Source organism: Hetaerina americana, unplaced genomic scaffold (assembly GCF_022747635.1).
Source record: "Hetaerina americana unplaced genomic scaffold, ioHetAmer1.1.p SCAF_29, whole genome shotgun sequence".
NCBI classification, from domain to species: Eukaryota; Metazoa; Arthropoda; class Insecta; order Odonata; family Calopterygidae; genus Hetaerina; species Hetaerina americana.
In genome coordinates, this window is record NW_027286863.1 from 4,848,956 (window position 1) to 4,867,307 (window position 18,352).

General features: G+C 40.7%; 1 protein-coding gene across 2 annotated transcripts in view; it reads right to left on the reverse strand.

Moving 5' to 3' along the window:
- LOC139689894 (serine protease gd-like) overlaps positions 1-18,352 on the reverse strand; it is a 51,243-nt gene that overhangs the window by 30,165 nt on the left and 2,726 nt on the right. Inside the window, exons 2-3 of one of the 2 annotated variants that reach the window (XM_071587011.1) lie at positions 11,431-12,211; positions 431-617 (exon numbers count right to left, since the gene is read on the reverse strand). In XM_071587011.1, coding sequence (XP_071443112.1) covers positions 431-617; positions 11,431-12,093 — 850 coding nt within the window. In that variant the 5' untranslated portion in view covers positions 12,094-12,211. The remainder of the gene's footprint in view (positions 1-430; positions 618-11,430; positions 12,212-18,352) is intronic. The other variant, XM_071587012.1, reaches the window with a different exon arrangement.

Sequence of the window (18,352 nt, forward strand, 5' to 3'; positions counted from 1 at the left end):
TCCTGGTGGCAATGGTCAAGTTTGGTCAAAGATAATCTTACAACGAAAGTTACATACATGCACGCACAATAAAAACAGATAAGAGACCAAATATTTTTACATACAATGACACTTCTACATCACATACAAACAAACTTCCACATCACGTACAAAATGCCATCCACATCACATACAAACAATATTTTAATAACTACAATGAAGTTTATTACCCAGTGGCTGCTATACATTTATATTTAAAACTTCTAAAATTGGATGGAAAGGGCTCAAACAAACCTCCAGGCAGCTGGTTCCAATCAATTATGGTTCTATTTAAAAAAGAGTAATTTTTCTTATTTGTTTTTTGCATCCTTATTTTTATTTTGAAACTATATAATTTACCACATTCTCTCTTGTGTATTAATTTACTTCAATAATTTACAGAAAACCATACCTTCATTTTTTGGGCATATTTGGATCCCATTGAACATGATTTTTTTAATCCTTGGGGGTGGCAACGCATTCTCATCATACTGGACCAGTATCTTCACTGGAAGGGGCGAAGAAGGGTGTAGTGTCTTTTCTCTATTCCAAATGGTGAAGTCCTTATTATTTGTTGTCTTAACATCACCCAGCCAAGCCTGAAGGAAGAATTAAGTTCTATTATATATGATTCAGAAATTAGATAAACACTAACCATATGTGATGGCAGGAAGAATTTTCAATACATCTAAAGACTGTAAAATATAATAGTTACAAATATCATAACCTTATCTTTTTATTAAAATTTATGATCATTCTAAAGCCCATTGGAATTATGATGGAAATTGTGTTACACTGTGGATAACATTACCAAACTTTCACACTTTGTTAAGTGCAGGTGGAAGGAGAGCTAACAAATCCACTTTTGGTAGAAGAGGATGTAATCCAAATGTTTATGCATGTAGAGAAACAAGTGGAACAGGTATCATTGTACTTCTACGTAAATATGCAAACTTCTAGCATAGCTACCCTGTCTTCAACAAAATTGTGATGCTTAAGGCCACCACCACTCCGTGTAAAGGTGAATCATCATATCCAAACACTTCGGCAACAAAAAGATAGTTTTATATAGAATAAAGTTTAGCCTTGAGAAGGGAATGCATAGTTTTTACGAGATCCATAAATGCTGTACATAATATGCATAATTTAATTATGTGAATTAGCTATTTCTTCTCCACCTGGAGCTCTCTTAGAATTTGAGTGGAAAAGATTGGGGTTGAATTGAGCAGATAACACATTTCTTCATATTGAAAATCCATTAGGTGTAAAAAGGACAAAAATTAAACACCAACAATAGTGTGATTGGAGCTTCAATTAGAAGCCTATGGCTTTTAAAACAATTTGCAATCCCACCATTTCCAAACTGTTTGATACTGCTCAATCATTGTTTACCAAGGATTTTAACTTCTCCATTGGGCTTTGTCTAATCCTAAGGAAGGCATTCTTATGGTAATATGAGGTGGGTATTGTCAAGTATTAATTATTAGGAAGAAATAATTAAGATATTCAAATAAAATTTATTCCACATAGTAATTGATGATTATGTGAATAATGTTATTAATTACAACAATTAATGTTGATTTGTTTTGCTTTGGAAATGCATAGATTGAAGTAACTCACAGTGTGGAGAAGATTGAAGCTTGATGTGTGATTAAATTCCTTCATTTGAAAGGTTGTAGAGCCATTGGGTGATTGGATATGCAGTGTCTCTTAAATAAAAGTCTGTGGGAAAGTGCAAAATTTTGTTACCAGAATTCATTATGGGTTTTGTTCAATACAAATCAAATCACTTTATTAACACTATGGTTCTCTTGTTGATACAATTCGAAGCTAAGGAGATGCAGCTTTGGAGGAAACATTCATTATTTCACAGGTAAGTGATAAATTATATCATTTAACTTATTATATTAAATCTACAGGGAAGAGTAAGATAAAAGGTTTGAGGATTAGAATGAATAGTGCAAAATGAGGGAGGATATGCTCCTCTCTTTTTTGCACAGGCCCAGCAAAGGCATTGGCATCTCTTGACCCTCCACAGATTCATACTTACATTTCTAATCTGATGGATGCTCCTTACTTTTCATTCTCTACAAATGATTTTTATTTAGAAGCCAAAATAGAGCCAAACAATTGCCAACAGTTTGGTTTAAACCTTTTTTTGGGAGTGGAGTTTGTAATATCAATATACATATTTCATTCTGATTTATCATAGAATATGGTGTCCTTATGGCAGATTTTAAGTGATATTTTGGTGTTAAACTTAACTTCTTGAAACAAATTCATCAGGTCTTAATTAATATTTGTTTTCTCCCGGTTAAACTCTTAATAATTATGGTTTTGCTTTAAAAAGTACTCTCAAGAATGTTCTTTTTCAGAGAGACTGGAGATGAAAATGTCATGGTAATGGCAATAAAAATTGGGAATGATAATGAAAACCACTGACAATGTCCTAGAATTGAAAGGAAAGATACAGACAATCAAAGTTTTGTGATGAAGGACCTACTGAGAAATGGAGAGGCATTCTAGGAAGGGAATAATTTAAAAATTGTATCTAACCAAACTTCAGGCTGATAACTCAGCAAATGACCATGATCTTGCAAATTCTTATTGAGTAACAAAGCACCACCACTCTATAAAAGATTTGGTAAAACTATGGAATAACCAGACACATTTGTAAGTCCCTTAACCTGAAAGGCTGCTGGAATTTTTTTTCTATCAACATGAGGAATTATAGTCAATTTAGTTGTTATTTTCAAATGAAGTGAAAGCTGACTATTAATAAATTAAAATATAGCAGGTAGTCATCAAAACCAGAAAAAACTAACTGATCCTGACCTTTGGCATTTCCATATTAGTTCCCCATCCAATTTCCATTTCCATTGACCAAAACCTGCCTAATGTGGATATAGGAAAAGTTTTGATTGAAAAATCGAGTCTGTCTATATTTGTGCATTATAAAATTTTAAATTCATTTTCACCAACCCACATGAACATTCAATGAGAAACTGTGCAAAATGAAACAGAAGGTATAAAGTAACTACAAAATTGATAAATCATAAAGAAGCTATCCTTAGTATTGCTCTGTTTTTAGTGGCTATAATGTTTGTGAAACAATAAATAGTCTTGGCTTTTCTGTTTAATTACTTTCGCAAAGAAATTAAATTTTAAAACACATCTTTCTCCTCACTTCTTGCCCTTTTAAAGATTTTCACCTTTTCCTCACTCCTATGACTTCATCCCACAATTGAAAAGTCCTATTGCATACCCAGTCTCTAAATATTGCTACAAACCTGAGCCAAGTTCAACTTAGAACTGAAGAGGTTAGATTATTAATGTGTGTGTTCTGCTCTTCAAGTTCGATGAATTCTTTAAGAATTATACCGAGATAAAGAATTTGGGTAGAAAATTAAAATCAATTAGGCTGTTAAGTGTGTGATTTGTGTATACGATATATTTGATGCGAGGTGTGATTGATTTGTGTATATGGTAGTGCATGCATATGTCCAACCCTGCCTCCCACCTAATATTTTCCTTTTGCAGAGTTACATGCTCCTGAAATGTTATCACCTGATCAGAAAATAATTAGAGGCCATAAAGCAACATTCAGATTTTAAACAACCCAAAAGCTAGAACTCTCTCTCCAGGCAACATCCATCGTAACTCATTTTGTACTGCAATGTACCCATTTTGAGTGAAATTTCCACTTTTTGATTATTCTTGTAAAATAATTACTTTGCTCATGAATAAAAAAATGACAAACACTGCTGTAACGCTCAAAGCGACCCTTTCATCATTTCTAGTTGCCATGATGACACTGTCACTTTGCATTGGCAAAGTGATAGTAGCAATATATCATTCCTTTTTCGGGCATTATGTTAATGTAAAATGCAAGGTTTTTCTTGTGAGAGAATGGAGCAGAGTATTTGTCAATCCTGAATATCTAAGATAAGTTCCACTGCAAAGACCAGACTCCTAGATGGTGAGCGAGTGATAGGGGCTAAAGGGATAGTCTAGTCAACTGATTCACACAGCATTCATGGGTAATATGTGCATCCCAGGGACAGTGAGTGTCAGGTGTCACCAAGAGTGCCTGTCTGTCAGGCAGATCGCAGAGGAGGCAGGTAAACGTGAGTAAATTAGGTGGTCAATATGTTTGACCTTACCAATGCGTGAATTATGCACTGAAGAATAAATTCATTAGATGACCAAGGGATAGGTTACAATAATAAAGGAATTCCACACAGTTAAACCTGACACTGTTATGCTTATCAAGGGATATATTGTTCTTCTATATTTCTAGTATCCTTACTTGTTCAACTCTTAATTTTCCTGGCATATCTTTGAAAGCGTGATTTTCTCTTCTCACTACCTGACAGATTTTTCATTTTCCAGTACATTGCACCAATTTATTTCCTTGATATAAAAATAATTTCCATATCCTTGACCTGTATCTTCCATCCTACGTTTCTCTCCATAATAGATATTTTTGAAGTAAGTTTATCAAATGTTGCAACACAGGATAAGCTTATATGGTTTACGAATGTTGTGAAATTTTGTGGACAACTAAAAAAATGAAATAACAAAAAATTGGCTCCGAGGATGAGATTCTATTTGGAATTTTTTTTCAAAGGTAAATGTGCGATTCACTGGGAAAATTATTCAATGATTCATCACCGATACTTGAATGCATCCCAGTGATTGTCTAGTATAAAAGAATGACAAGGCTGAATTCTAGGATGAAGCCTCTGATCGACTGATTAGAAAGAGGATAGAAAAGTTTGAGGCACACTGCATAATTTCCTCCAGCCACTACAGTTTGTTTCAGAAGGGGCTGCTCACAAGCAATTAGTTTTCGGACTAGAATTCACTGTCAAGTGGGGATCTGAACACTAAAATCACTAGTCAACCTCTCTGTCATTAAGATAGGAGAGGAGACTAAGATTTCGGAAATGCATGGGAGACACTATGTACTTCACATCTGACTCTGAAGATAATTTAAGAACCCTATATCATATTGGCAAAATAGAAACACAAACATATAATTCGAGAAATAGAATCAAATTTGAAAATTAAAGTACTAATATGCACCTTTCACAATTCATAATCATTTCAAAATTCACCAAAACCCCTACAATATTAACCATAAACTCAGTAATCAACCCGCATATCAGATTGGCAAGTGTTGGAAGAGTTCACCCAGTACTAAGCCCTATACGGCGTGTAAAATTCACACATCAGGGTAGGGGGGGCAGTTCCTTTCACTGTGCCAGTTATGGTTTCCCAGGAAGATCTGGTACCTGAAAAATCACATAACTTGGGTTGAGCTGCAGGTGCCCAGAGAGGCTTATCAGGGAATTAAATCAAGATCCTCCCATCACTAGGACAATGCTATACCCCCTGGACTACCACGACCCACATCATTTTAACAGGGCTTATATAATCTGTTTCTACCGCCTTTGATCACAATTGCAGTAAGAAAATCTATAGTAGTAGACACCGCCTGCCATATGCTCTTGTGCCTTGTGGCAGTAATAAGGAAAAGGTTGTATGCCCGCATCATCAGTATAATTATGGCATTGGGAAAATATAGCAAAACCTCACTAATCGGCACCAAGTCAGGCGGGTTTGCATATTAAATTATTACGATTGGTAGCACATTTTTACTCTGCCAAAAAAATACGTTTAGTATCAAAACTCTACGAATTTAATGGAAATATTTATAATATTTCAATCGATGACATTGAAATTACCAATCAACTATTGCTACATGTGATATATTTTGTATGCTTATCCATTTAAAAGTGGGTGCATTACTTTTCAGCCTACCCTCGCAATTCATCAGCTTGATAACAATGGATAAAAGAAGCAGGATGTTAGCAGTATATTCCATGAGTTTCTCTACGAGAAGGAACACCTTAACTTCAAAAATTTCATGTCTAGGTATATATGAATTTATATATGAATATGTATATATGTATATATAAATATATGTAAATATATATATATATATATATATATATATATATATATATATATATATAAATATATATATATACACGTCAAGGTTGTAGTCCGAGAAGGGATATATATATATATATATATATATATATATATATCCCTCCTCGGACTACAACCTTGACGTGGTGGAAGAGCTTGTGCGTTCCGATATCCCCTAGAGCTGTGCTGGCGGGAGTAATAATAATCGCTCCTGGTAGGGTCACCCATGCCAGATAGGTCGAAGGTTAGGAGCCAGACGAAAGGTAGTCCACGCAGCGTATGTTCCTCAATGAGGCGGCTGCAATGGCGTCTGACCCCAGTGGGGCGGCCAGTAAGTGATGGTGTCACGTTAAAAACACTATTGAGGAAGGCCACGGGAAACCACCTCAATTATCATTTCCAAGATTAACATGATGGAAAATACAGAGATTTTGAGTCCTGGCAAACTACGGGGCTCGGCACAATCGGCCGTGTATCGTGCCCGGCAGCGGAGGAGGCAAGGCTTCCGCGGTCGTCATCCTACCAAACCCTTGCAAGGGAAAACCAGCAGCAGCAGGACGAAAGACGCAGAAGAAGAAAACCACATTAGGAACGTGGAATGTTAGGACAATGATGAGGACAGGGAAATTGGAGAATGTTAAGCGAGAGATGGAAAGGGGAAAAATAGATATTTTAGGTCTATGCGAGGTGAGGTGGAAGGATAGCTAGGATTACTGGAGTGATAAGTATAGAATAATTTACAGCGGCGGGGACGAGAGCCAACGAGGGGTTGCCATAGTATTAAATGAAGAGGTAGGAAGAAGCGTAGTCAACATAGAGCAGGTAACGGATAGAATACTATTAGTAGAGATAAAAACAGAATCGACGAACTTGGTTATTATTCAGGTATACATGCCACCGAGCAACCATAAGGAAGAAGAGGTCGATAGGATATACGATCAGTTAGAGGGCATAATCGCGTGTGTTCCTGCAGGGAAACATTTGATAGTGATGGGGGATTGGAATGCAACGGTAGGCGAAGGGAGAGATGGTGATGAGGGGGGAGACTACGGTTTGAGCCCGAGGAATGACCGTGGGGAGAAAGCAGTTGACGTAGGAAGAAGTCTAGTCGACATAGAGCAGGTAACGGAAAGATTATTACTGATGGAGATAAAAGCCGAACCGACGAACTTGGTTATTATTCAGGTATACATGCCACCGAGCAACCATAAGGAAGAAGAAGTTGATAGGATATACGATCAGTTAGAGGGCATAATCGCGTGTGTTCCTGCAGGGAAACATTTGATAGTGATGGGGGATTGGAATGCAACGGTAGGCGAAGGGAGAGATAGTGATGAGGTCGGGGACTACGGTTTAGGCACGAGGAATGACCGCGGGGAGAAAGCAGTTGGGTTCTGCAGGAGAAAGGGGTTAGTCATCACCAACACTTGGTTTAGACACCAAAAAAGACGCAGGTATACATGGAAAATGCCAGGTGACTTCGAAAGGTATCAGCTAGATTATATCCTGGTTAGAAAATGGAATATAGAAGCGTTATATGGTTTGAACAGGAAGAAATACAAACAGGCGGTAGAGGAAATCATGAAGGATGGTAAAGAGCTGAGTACTATCGAAGAAAAATGGGAAAAAATCAAAGAAAGGTTGTCTGAAGCCGCAAAAGACGCTATTGGAATCGTTAACGCTATAAGGACTAGGCAAACATGGATAAACGGATGAGATGATTACAAAAATGGATGACCGGAGAAAATGGAAGAATGTAAATAGAGACTTAGGCAAAATTAAGGACACAGAGTTAAACAATGAATTGGGGCCGGCAACAAATAAAGCTAAAGAAGCATGGTGGAAGACGCAGTACGAGGATAAGGAAAGTCTGCAGAGGAATGGTAAAATTGGTGCGCTGTACAGCAAAGTTAAATCTTTATCGGGAAGTAAGAAAGGAAGATCTATGCTAAGAGTTAGAGCTAAGGCGGGTTAGATAATAGTTGACGCAGGAAAGATCCAAGAGAGATGGAAGGAGTATATAGAACTGTATAGTAAAGAACTTCGACCAACAAAGTTAGACATTGAAAAAGAATATGACTTAGAGGAAGATAGCTTAGGTCCAGGCATACTATACGATGAGATCGAAAGGGCGTTAAGTGAGATGAAACTAAATAAGGCCGTGGGGGTGGCAAACATTCCTGCGGAACTATAGAAAAGCTTAAGGAAATGCGGGAGGAAGGGGCTATATGGGCTCATTCGCAGTATCTATGAGGAAGGAATCTGGCCGGAAGACTTTGCGAGATCAGCTCTAGTTCCTATTCCGAAAAAGGTAAAGGCTACATCATGTGAGGACTACAGGACAATAAGTTTGATATCCCACGAAGCTAAAGTTGTTCACAGCATCATAATCAAAAGGATATAGAGTAGGGCAAATGATTACTTAGGGGATGATCAGTTTGGGTTTAGGAAGGAGAGAGGTACGCGTGATGCAATTGCAGTAATGAGATTATTAATTAAGAGGAACATAGAACACAACCAGGAGGTATTTGCCTGTTTCGTAGATTTTGAAAAAGCATTTGATAGAGTGAATTGGGAGAAACTAATGAGTATTCTGCAGGAAATGGGAATAGATTGGAGGGAAATGAGGCTAATCCACAACCTGTACATGTCTCAGACTGCTCAGATACGAATGGGGATCGGGGAGTCCGGATGTGCAGGGTTAGGAAGAGGTGTAGGCAGGCTCGCCCATTATCACCGTTGCTGTTCAACCTGTAGGCAGAGGAAATGATCAAAGAGGCATGAGGAGAAACTGGAGTTAGGAATGAAGGTGGACGGGGATTCGTAAAATCAGTTATGTTTGCTGATGACCAAGCTTTAGTTTGTCAGTCAGCCAAGGGGCTGCAAGCATTGCTTAGTGAATTGGAAATTCAGTGTGACAGGTATGGGATGAGAATCAATATTATTAAAACAAAAGTTATGCGATTTTCTATAAAGAAAAAGGCTGAGCTAAACATTAAAATAGGAGGGCAAAAACTGGAGCAGGTAGAACAGTTTACGCATCTCGGAAGTGTTTCTGACCAACACGGTCAAAGTAGTAGGGGCGTAAGGAGAAGAATTTTGCACACACAAGAAGGAGGGCGTTTATGACGGGGGCTTTAAGTAAGGATGTTAAGAAAAGACTCGTAAAAACTTTGGTATGGAGCGTAGCTATGTACGGCGCGGAAAAATGGTCATTGAAGCATGAGTATTGACGTAGGCTGGAGACTTTTGAAATGTGGGTGTGGAGAAGAATGGAGAAGGTGAAATGGACCGAGAAGAAAACAAATGAGGAAGTACTTGGTATGGTCGGCGAAGAGAGGGGTTTGTTGGGAGCAATCCTATGGAGGCAGGAAAAGTGGCTGAAGGGGGTATTGACCGGCAGTGGGATGTAGAAGACTGTAATTGAGGGGAGAATGTTAGCTAAACGAGGAAGGGGAAGGAACAGGATAGGGATGTTGGACGGGATGAAGGGAGGAAGAAAGTACTCAGAGCTGAAAAGGTGCCTGATATATTATATATATATATATATTATATATATATATATATATATATATATATATATATATATATATATATATATATATATATATAGTTCAATTAGTGTCTTTTGGGGCTTTAGATAACCTCTCTTTTTACTTTCCCATTTTTCTTCGATAATACTCAGCTCTTGTCCATCATTCATGATGTTTTTAACAGCCTGTTGGTGCTCCTTCCTTGTCAATCCATTTATTCTTCTACATTCAATTCGATAACCCGCCACCCCTGCTTTATCTTTTTGAAATGGACGCTACATTTCATAACAACTAAATTGTGGTTAAAGTCCGCATCCGCTCCCGGGAAGCTATGGGAATATACAGTTCCTAAACACTGTTCCTACACTTGTGTCTTACCAGAATATAATCTAACAGATTCCTTTATGAGTCACCTGACATTTTCCATGTATATCTGCGTCTTTTGTGGTGTATAAACAAAGTGTTGGTGATAACTAGCCCCTGTCTCCTGCAGAAGTCAACTGCTTTCTCCCCACGGTCATTCCTCGGGCTCAAACCGTAGTCTCCCCCCTCATCACCATCTCTCCATTCGCCTACCGTTGCATTCCAATCCCCCATCACTATCAAATGTTTCCCTGCAGGAACACACGCGATTATGCCCTCTAACTGATCGTATATCCTATCGACCTCTTCTTCCTTATGGTTGCTCGGTGGCATGTATACCTGAATAATAACCAAGTTCGTCGATTCTGTTTTTATCTCGACTAATAGTATTCTATCCGTTACCTGCTCTATGTTGACTACGCTTCTTCCTACCTCTTCATTTAATACTATGGCAACCCCTCGTTGACTCTCGTCCCCGCCGCTGTATATTATTCTATACTTATCGCTCTAGTAATCCCCGCTATCCTTCCATCTCACCTTTCATAGACCTAAAATATTTATATTTCCACTTTCCATCTCTCGCTTAATATTCTCCATTTTTCCAGTCCTCATCGCTGTCCTAACATTCCACGTTTCTAGTCAAACTAATTTGGTCTTCTTCTCCTGCGTCTTCTGTCCTGCTGCTAATGGTTTTCCCTTGCAAGGGTTTTGTGGGATGAGGACCGCGGAACCCTTGCCTCCCCCGCTGCCGGGAAGGACACACGGCCGATTGGGCCGAGCCCCGTAGTTTGCCAGGACTCAAAATCTCTGTATTTTCCATCATGTTAATCTTGGAAATGATAATTGAGGTGGTTTCCCGTGGCCTTCCTCAATAGTGTTTTTAACGTGACAACATCACTTACTGGCCGCCCCACTGGGGTCAGACGCCATTGCAGCCGTCTCACTGAGAAACAGACGCTGCGTGGACCACCTTTCGTCCGGCTCCTAACCTTCGACCTATCTGGCATGGGTGACCCTAAACATGGGTGACCTAAACACCATGGGTGACATCCAAAATTTTATCCTCCTTCCTTGTGTTAAAAAAATAAAGCGGTTCCACGAAATCACTTCTAATCAAACCTTTTGAGTCAATATCTTGCATTGTAGAAATGTCACATTCTAGCACAACAATTTTTGCAAATTTAAATGGAATTTCCAAGGTATTAATAGGTAATTTTATCCAAAAATCAGAAAAATTAATCTTTTGACAAAAACAAGAAATTTCGGGTATTAGTGCCTTGCAATGAACCGGGGACACCATTCGGTGATTGTGTCTTTTCGCATACTTTTTGATACGTTCATTTTTCTAATTAATCTCTAATTAATCCTTCGGTACCTCTTCCAGAACAGAGGCGTAAGTGACAGTTATTTCAGACTGATCACCGCTTAAAAACATACATAAAATCCTACAAAAGTGCAAAATTTTCTTGAGAAAGATCCCGGCGGAATTGTGATAAAGGGAAACGAAGTGTACGCTCACCCCAAGGAGAACAGCTGGCTTGTCCAGTTGTATGCCTAGTCTCACTCCCACTACAGTCTCCTTCGCGGTCAAGTGCGCTATGCCGTACCACTTTCCATCCCTTGGCCCCTCCCTCAGGTAGGAGAAGAGCCCGGGGCAGGGGGAAGGAGGGTGGGGGCGTCTGGTCGCGCGCCGACCCCTCCGCGAACGTCCCCGGGACCCCGGCGGGGCTTGCGTGGGAAATCCATCGGAGTCCTCCGCTCCCCGTCGCGGTGCAGAGCGTTGCGCAAGGCTCTGGTGTTCGTCGCTGTCGCTCGCGACGTCCTCTCTCCGGGGAGATAGAACGCCCCCAGCCCTCGGGTACACTCTCTCCCGTTCATCCACGCTGTTACCCTCGACCTTTGAACCACAAGTGGTCGAGTGTCTCTGGTTTCTGAGTGTCATCCCTCGATCGTCCTCGGAGATTCGAAGAGATCTTCTGGCTGTCGCCGCGTGGGAAGACGTCCGCAGCGTCTTCATTTCCACATCTGACGTTTTTCCCTCCATCCGCCCTTTGCACGCCTCTGCCCCCGGCACTCCGATACTCATAACAGTCCGAGTGTCACGGATGAAGTCGTTTTGTGCCGGCGACGCGAAGGTGACCGCTAACAGGACGATGAGGGAGGAGGTCTTCTCCATTTGCATGAAAACGAGACACAATTTTAACCATTCATAGTTGAAACCCCTCGCGCCAAACAAGCACCACGATGGTCAACGAGGCTTGGTTTCAGAAGAGTTGAGTCTACCCAACCGCACACCAACGCTAAAAAATGAGAAAAACGGAGATGTAAATCCATGCGACCAATTTGAAAGCTGTGCTGCACTTCAATAGCAAGAGGAGATACAATAAACAAGCCATCAAAATGTCCGCGCACACTGCGTAAGCGAAACCAATCCGCAAATCCCACGGAAAATGGGAAGGTTAAACGGAATTTGAGCAAGGAAGAAGCGGAAGGAGGGAAATCTTCATATTTCTACCTTAAGCGGCATGAAGGAAGAAGAAAGTGCAGCAAAGAGAAGCAATCTGTGATTTCAAGAAGTCAAGGCCATATGGCAAAGGTATTCGTATATTCACTACTCACTTCTCGCACAAATTGACCGCCTTCGGCGTCCGATGCGAGGGACTCGCGTGTCGCTACGGCGTTGCTTCGTCGCAATGACGGTAGAATTAAGCAACGGACACGGGGACATGGAATTTTACCGATACTTTTCCACCCTCCCCCTTTCCCCACCAGCCTAACTTCAACATCTACAAGAGTTAAGCTGCGTTGTGTAAGTTAGATTTTACTCAACCATTATTTTTGTCTAATTTCATGCCGAACTTTGAAGAGTTATGAACACCATTGCGTCAATCGCGGAAGTATTAGGATTACAGATCTTTTTAATACAAATCACCCTTCTAATCTAATCTAAAATAACGTTAAAGCGCTCGTATTGTAGGTTGCATCTATATTTCAAGTGATATATGCATGTTTTTCCTATTTAAAGAAATTAAATACACATGAAGCGGATCGAACAGCTTTCTCCCATGTTTGCATTCATATTTCGAGGTTTATTTTGGTAGAATATGGAAATAATCACGCTCAATGACTAAGTTGGGGATGACTAGGGGATTTAGGCTGAGAACCACTTGAAGTGCGGAGAGAACAAGCGAGGCTTAGACTTTTAGAAAGGTTCAGAGCAAACGAGTTTAACTATGACACTGAAGGAATTATAATGGCCCCACACTACTTAGGTAGATCAGACCACAAAGATAAACTAAGGGAGATAGATTCCAGGACAGATAGGTACAAATACTCATTCTTTCCCCGAACAATCAGAAATCATAATATTAAGAAACCGAAGTCACTTTAGAAATATTGAAAACATTGAGTTTACAAGTCGGAGCAAAGTTAAACACTGCAAAGCTGTTAGGTATACTTTCAGGTGCATGTGTATGTAAGATGTAGATTGAGTGTTTGCATGTTTGAGGGGTGTAAGTGTTCATGCATGAATGTATGCCATGTTTTGTTTTTTGTGGATATATGATTATGTGGTTTTTTTTTCTTTTTCTTTTCTAAATTACGGGTGGTGTCCTAACACCCCCCGCCACACGCCCTTGCGGCGGCTTGCGGGGTATTGAGTAGATGTAGATGTAGAAGTTGTGTAGCGCGCGAATGTTGACGAGGATTCTGGCATTAAAGATGCGTGGGAATAATAGGCAACTAAGGAGGACGACCCTGGATGAAATGGATAAAAAACGATAAAAGTAGACGTGCCAATACGCTGACATTAAGAGATAACAAGTGATCAACCCGAGCGTGGGTTTTTTGGGCGAGAGTAGGGCTGAGCTAAGCCAAATGGAATGTGCAATTCACACATAGGCAGGGTGCGTAATAAGGAGGGGCGGTTTCTCGGAAAGATCTGTGGCCTGAAAAATCACACAGCTTGAGTGAAGTCGAGTGTTTCCAGAGCGTCACCCAGGATCGAACCCGAATCCTTTGGTCCCAGGGCTAGTAGGTCAGCACTCTACCCATAATAATACCACTCTTATCAATATGAGTATACAAAAACCACGCTGTAGCGTGATGGCATGATATGATTGAAGTTAGTAAGCACCTATCGAGATAATATGGTGAGTTCCACAAGTAATGCCATTATTTTTTTAAAGTAATTGATTGAACAGATTTGCACAAACACTTAGAATTCTTCAAAGCACGACACAGTGATCTATCGGGAGATATCTGGGGATGAGGATCGTTTTATTCTAGCGTAGGATTTAGATTGCATTACGAAATGGTGTTCTAACTGGGGATTAATATTAACTTTTTAAGTGACAATCAACACGGATTCAGGAAAACCCGCTCCTGCGAAACCCAATTAGGAAACCCGGGGGTACCTCAGGGAAGTGTAATCGGGCCGTTGCTTTTCTTCATTTTTGTTAACGATTTGAACCGCGAAGTGAAAAAAAAAATTAGGATGTTCGCGGATGACACGGTGATCTATCGGGATATATCCGGGGATAAGGATCGTTTTATTCTAGCGCAGGATTTAGATTGCATTACTAAATCGTGTTCTAACTGGGGATTGACACTAAATTATAATAAATGTTCGGTGGTAAATTTCTTTAAAAGATCAACGGGATTTGCTTACAAATTAGCTGGAGGTGACCTAACAGTAGTTGATACGGTAAAATACCTAGGTGTCACATTCACAAAAGACTTAACTTGGGGGACTCACATACGTAAAGTCTGCGGTCAAGCATATAAAAAATTGGGATTCATTAGACGCATTGTCGGCAAAAGTGACTCGAAGGTCAAGGAACGTTGTTACCACGCTCTTGTAAGGCCTCATTTAGAATACGCATGTAGCATGTGGGATCCGAGTGAAAAAGGTCTCATTCGGGAAATTGAGAAGGTTCAACGCCGGGCAGCCCGTTTTGTAAAAAATTCCTACGATAAAAGGCAAAGTGTTACCGAAATGCTCATGGATTTGGGGTGGGAATCATTGGCAGAGAGACGATTCAATGCAAGATTGAAATTATTAAATAAATTCAGATCCGTATATTTCAGCACCGAGGTCTCGCAAATTATTCGTACTCCTACATACATTGGTCGCTTGGATCATGCATATAAAATTCGGGAAATAGATGCCAGAACTAGCCGACTCAAGGACTCCTCCTTCCCACGGACAATACGGGATAGCAACTACAGGGTTATAGATAGCAAAAATTCCACTTGCCACCCTCAGCGTCTAAAAAATAATTAGTTGTATTTAAATGCATGCTCTTCCACTAACCTTATGTGTTTTGTTATAATAACCCATTCTTTCCGAATGACCTCATTCGTGTTCTGTTCATCTGTTTTTAAGTTTCCCTTTCAGTCCCTCTTCCCTCTCCGCGGGGGGAATTCCTGCTACCTGCAACGTTGGGTCGCATTCCCTGCCTTTTACAGACTCTTTGGGGGGTAGAGTGTTTTGTGGTGAATTTTCGTGTGGTAGTGGTCTTTTTTGGACCAAGGGATTTTTGCATGAGTGTGTGCGCTGCTGTGGGTGTAATTTTCCGTGTTGTTTTTTTTGCATGTGGTATTTTTCCTTTTTACGTTTGGTGACCTAACACCCCCCGCCACACGCCCTTGCGGCGGCTTGCGGGGTATTATGTTGATGTAGAAAGCACTGTCCTTGGACCTATACGCATTTTTTCCAGCGACTCTGCCAAAACTGGTACGCCCCTGGAAGGCGTCTTCGGGGACCTCTCGCTAGGTCTTCGTCATGGATAATTGAATCTCTGCTATGGACAAAAAATGGGTTCCTTTCGGGGCTGCCTTAATCCGAGGGAACAAAAAGAAGTCTGCTGGGGCGGCGTCAGGGCTGTAGGGGGGGTTGGGGAAGCTTTGGCATCTGGTGTTTGGCCAGGAACTCGCGGACACGTAGCGCGTTGTCGTGATGGAGTTACCAGGTAGCGGAGATGTATTTTCTCGTCCTGATGACTCTTTTTCGGAGTCTTTCCAGCTCGTAAACGTAGTAGGCAGACTGTCCTTCCTTGAGGAAAAAAACTCCTTATGGACCATTCCTTGACTGTCGAAAAAGACAATGAGCATTGTTTTCACTTTTGATTTGCCCATTCTTGCCTTTTTGGGCTTAGTGAACTGGTCGGTGTGCCACTCAGAGCTTTGGCGCTTTGTGTCTGGCTCGTATTCAAAAACCCATTTCAACACCGGTGATGACGTTGTCCAAATTATCAGGTTCATTTTCAATACACTGCTAAAGTTCACTGGAAATTTCCGTTCGGTTGGTCTTTCGTGACACGGTCGGCGCGCAGAGGTTTACAATAACTGACGACCTGCCGCTTCGAGAGCACTGAGACCGGTTTGCGGCAAAGCTTGCTATCCCCCCAACTTACTCCAAGTAATTCAATTCCATACCGACCAATAGAAGGGGAAGGGGAAATTTCATTGCATTACTTTTGAAACGCACCCTGTGACACCCTTCTTTCCGGGTTCTTGTAAAGGGTTATCGGCCAATGAAAGAAACCGATGACTGTGACGTTGGGTGGAAATGTTAAGAAACCGTTCGTTGAAATTTTAAAGGGAGCGTGGGTTGTGCGGCGCGGACACACGTTCCTTGGAACTAGACGATGGGGTGGATGGGGAGGCTTTGGAAATGTGGGCTTGGAGGAGGATGGAAGAGATGAAATGGGCAACACAAACGAGGAAGCGAGAGCAATAGGGATGTGAGGGGGTGGGTGAATGCTGGCAGAAACCCAAAGGAGGAGGAAAAGGTGGATTTGAGGACTGTGATGGAGGGGAGAGAGTTTGGCAGGTGAGGTAGGAGGAGGGTAGGTGCATGGGTCTGGGTCTGAAAAGGCTCCGACCTAACAAAGATACAAGACATTTTTTCTGAAATTTTCGAGATCGGAAACTTTTCAGACCACCCTCGTATGTTGGAAGGAGTGAGAGGAGGAGGGAACTATGTGGAATCAAAGATTTTGAGTTTGATTTCGGGTTATTTATTTTGGGAGAGACAATGAAATTTATTTTTGTTCGATCTGTGTCCACCCCAAACCTCCCCTTAATAGCAATAATAACTAAATAAAACGAAATGAAGAGTGGGTGAAAATCGCTGATGGGTCATTTCGGCTGTTTCACTTATCCCTGCAAAATTAAGTTCCAGCAATCGATGGGAGGAATGTACAAACTGTGCTTTTGTATAAAGTTATTAAAACACGACGTAAAAACAAGGGAGAGTAGTAAGACGAAATTAAAAATATGAAAAGCAGTTATTACTGAATGATCAAATACCAAAATGGTCAAAGTAGTGGGAACATAAGATAAAGAAGGCAGTGAGGCGAAGGAGAAGGGAATTGATGAGAGAGACGTTGACTAAGGTTGTTATGAAAAGGATCGTCAAAATGTGGATTGCGGTTTTTAATGACGCGGAAACGTGGTCGTTGGAGCAAGATGATATGCATTGATTGGAGACTTTTGAAATGTGTGTCTTGGAGGAGGATGGAACAGATGTAATAGACGGAAAGGAAAACAAACGATGAAATGCTAGGCATGGCGGGGAGCTGAGGGAATCGTTGCATAAATCCAAAGGCGGCAGGAAAGATGTGTGCAGAGCATTTAGATTGGCAGTGGAATGTTGAAGATTGTGATCGAAGAAATAGCGCTTGGCAAACGAGAGTTGAAATTGGCATGTTTGACAGAACGGAAGAAGAAAGTATGAGGAATCGAAGACGGGTTTATTGTAGTGCAATAATTGTGTTATGCTGTGTTAGGTGAGTGATAGTCATTTTACGGTTGCTGTGTCGATGCAAAACCTCTCGACCGTTCGACTTCCACCCATAAAAGTAAATGATAGCATTATCTCGAAGTTTGTGCTATTTTATTTGTGCAGTTAGGCTTGTCACCCAAACGGAAATCATTGAAAATAATTTTGTAATTGAATAAATTACCATAAATATCTTCGACTGTGATGCTAATTTGTGTTGAAAATTTACAGCAAGTCTAATTCATATTATCTCCGGGAATGAGGCATACATAATGTTATCATTTCTTGTAAGATATGTAAAAATCGATGAAATTTATTAGGATATTTATTAAATTATTACAAAAGAAGACGTGAAAAAAATAGATAAGGAAGTACAATTATGATGAGGTTTGCAGAATTGCGTGGTGACTTTCCTCAAAGGATTCCGAGGATCGGTGACTAATGCTGGGGAGTGGATCGGGTTGGTGTGGTGGCTAGTGTCCTAAGGCCCGATTCCCGGCGATGACAGAATGTTTCGGTGATATTCCGGGGGCATGTGGGGAGCACTTCATGTCGTGGACGGATGAGATGTTTAAATTGTGCGCCTCGACGAAATCTTTCGTGAATAGAGTAAACTAATGCCGATACTTGGCTTCTCTACACCCTTCCCTCATTT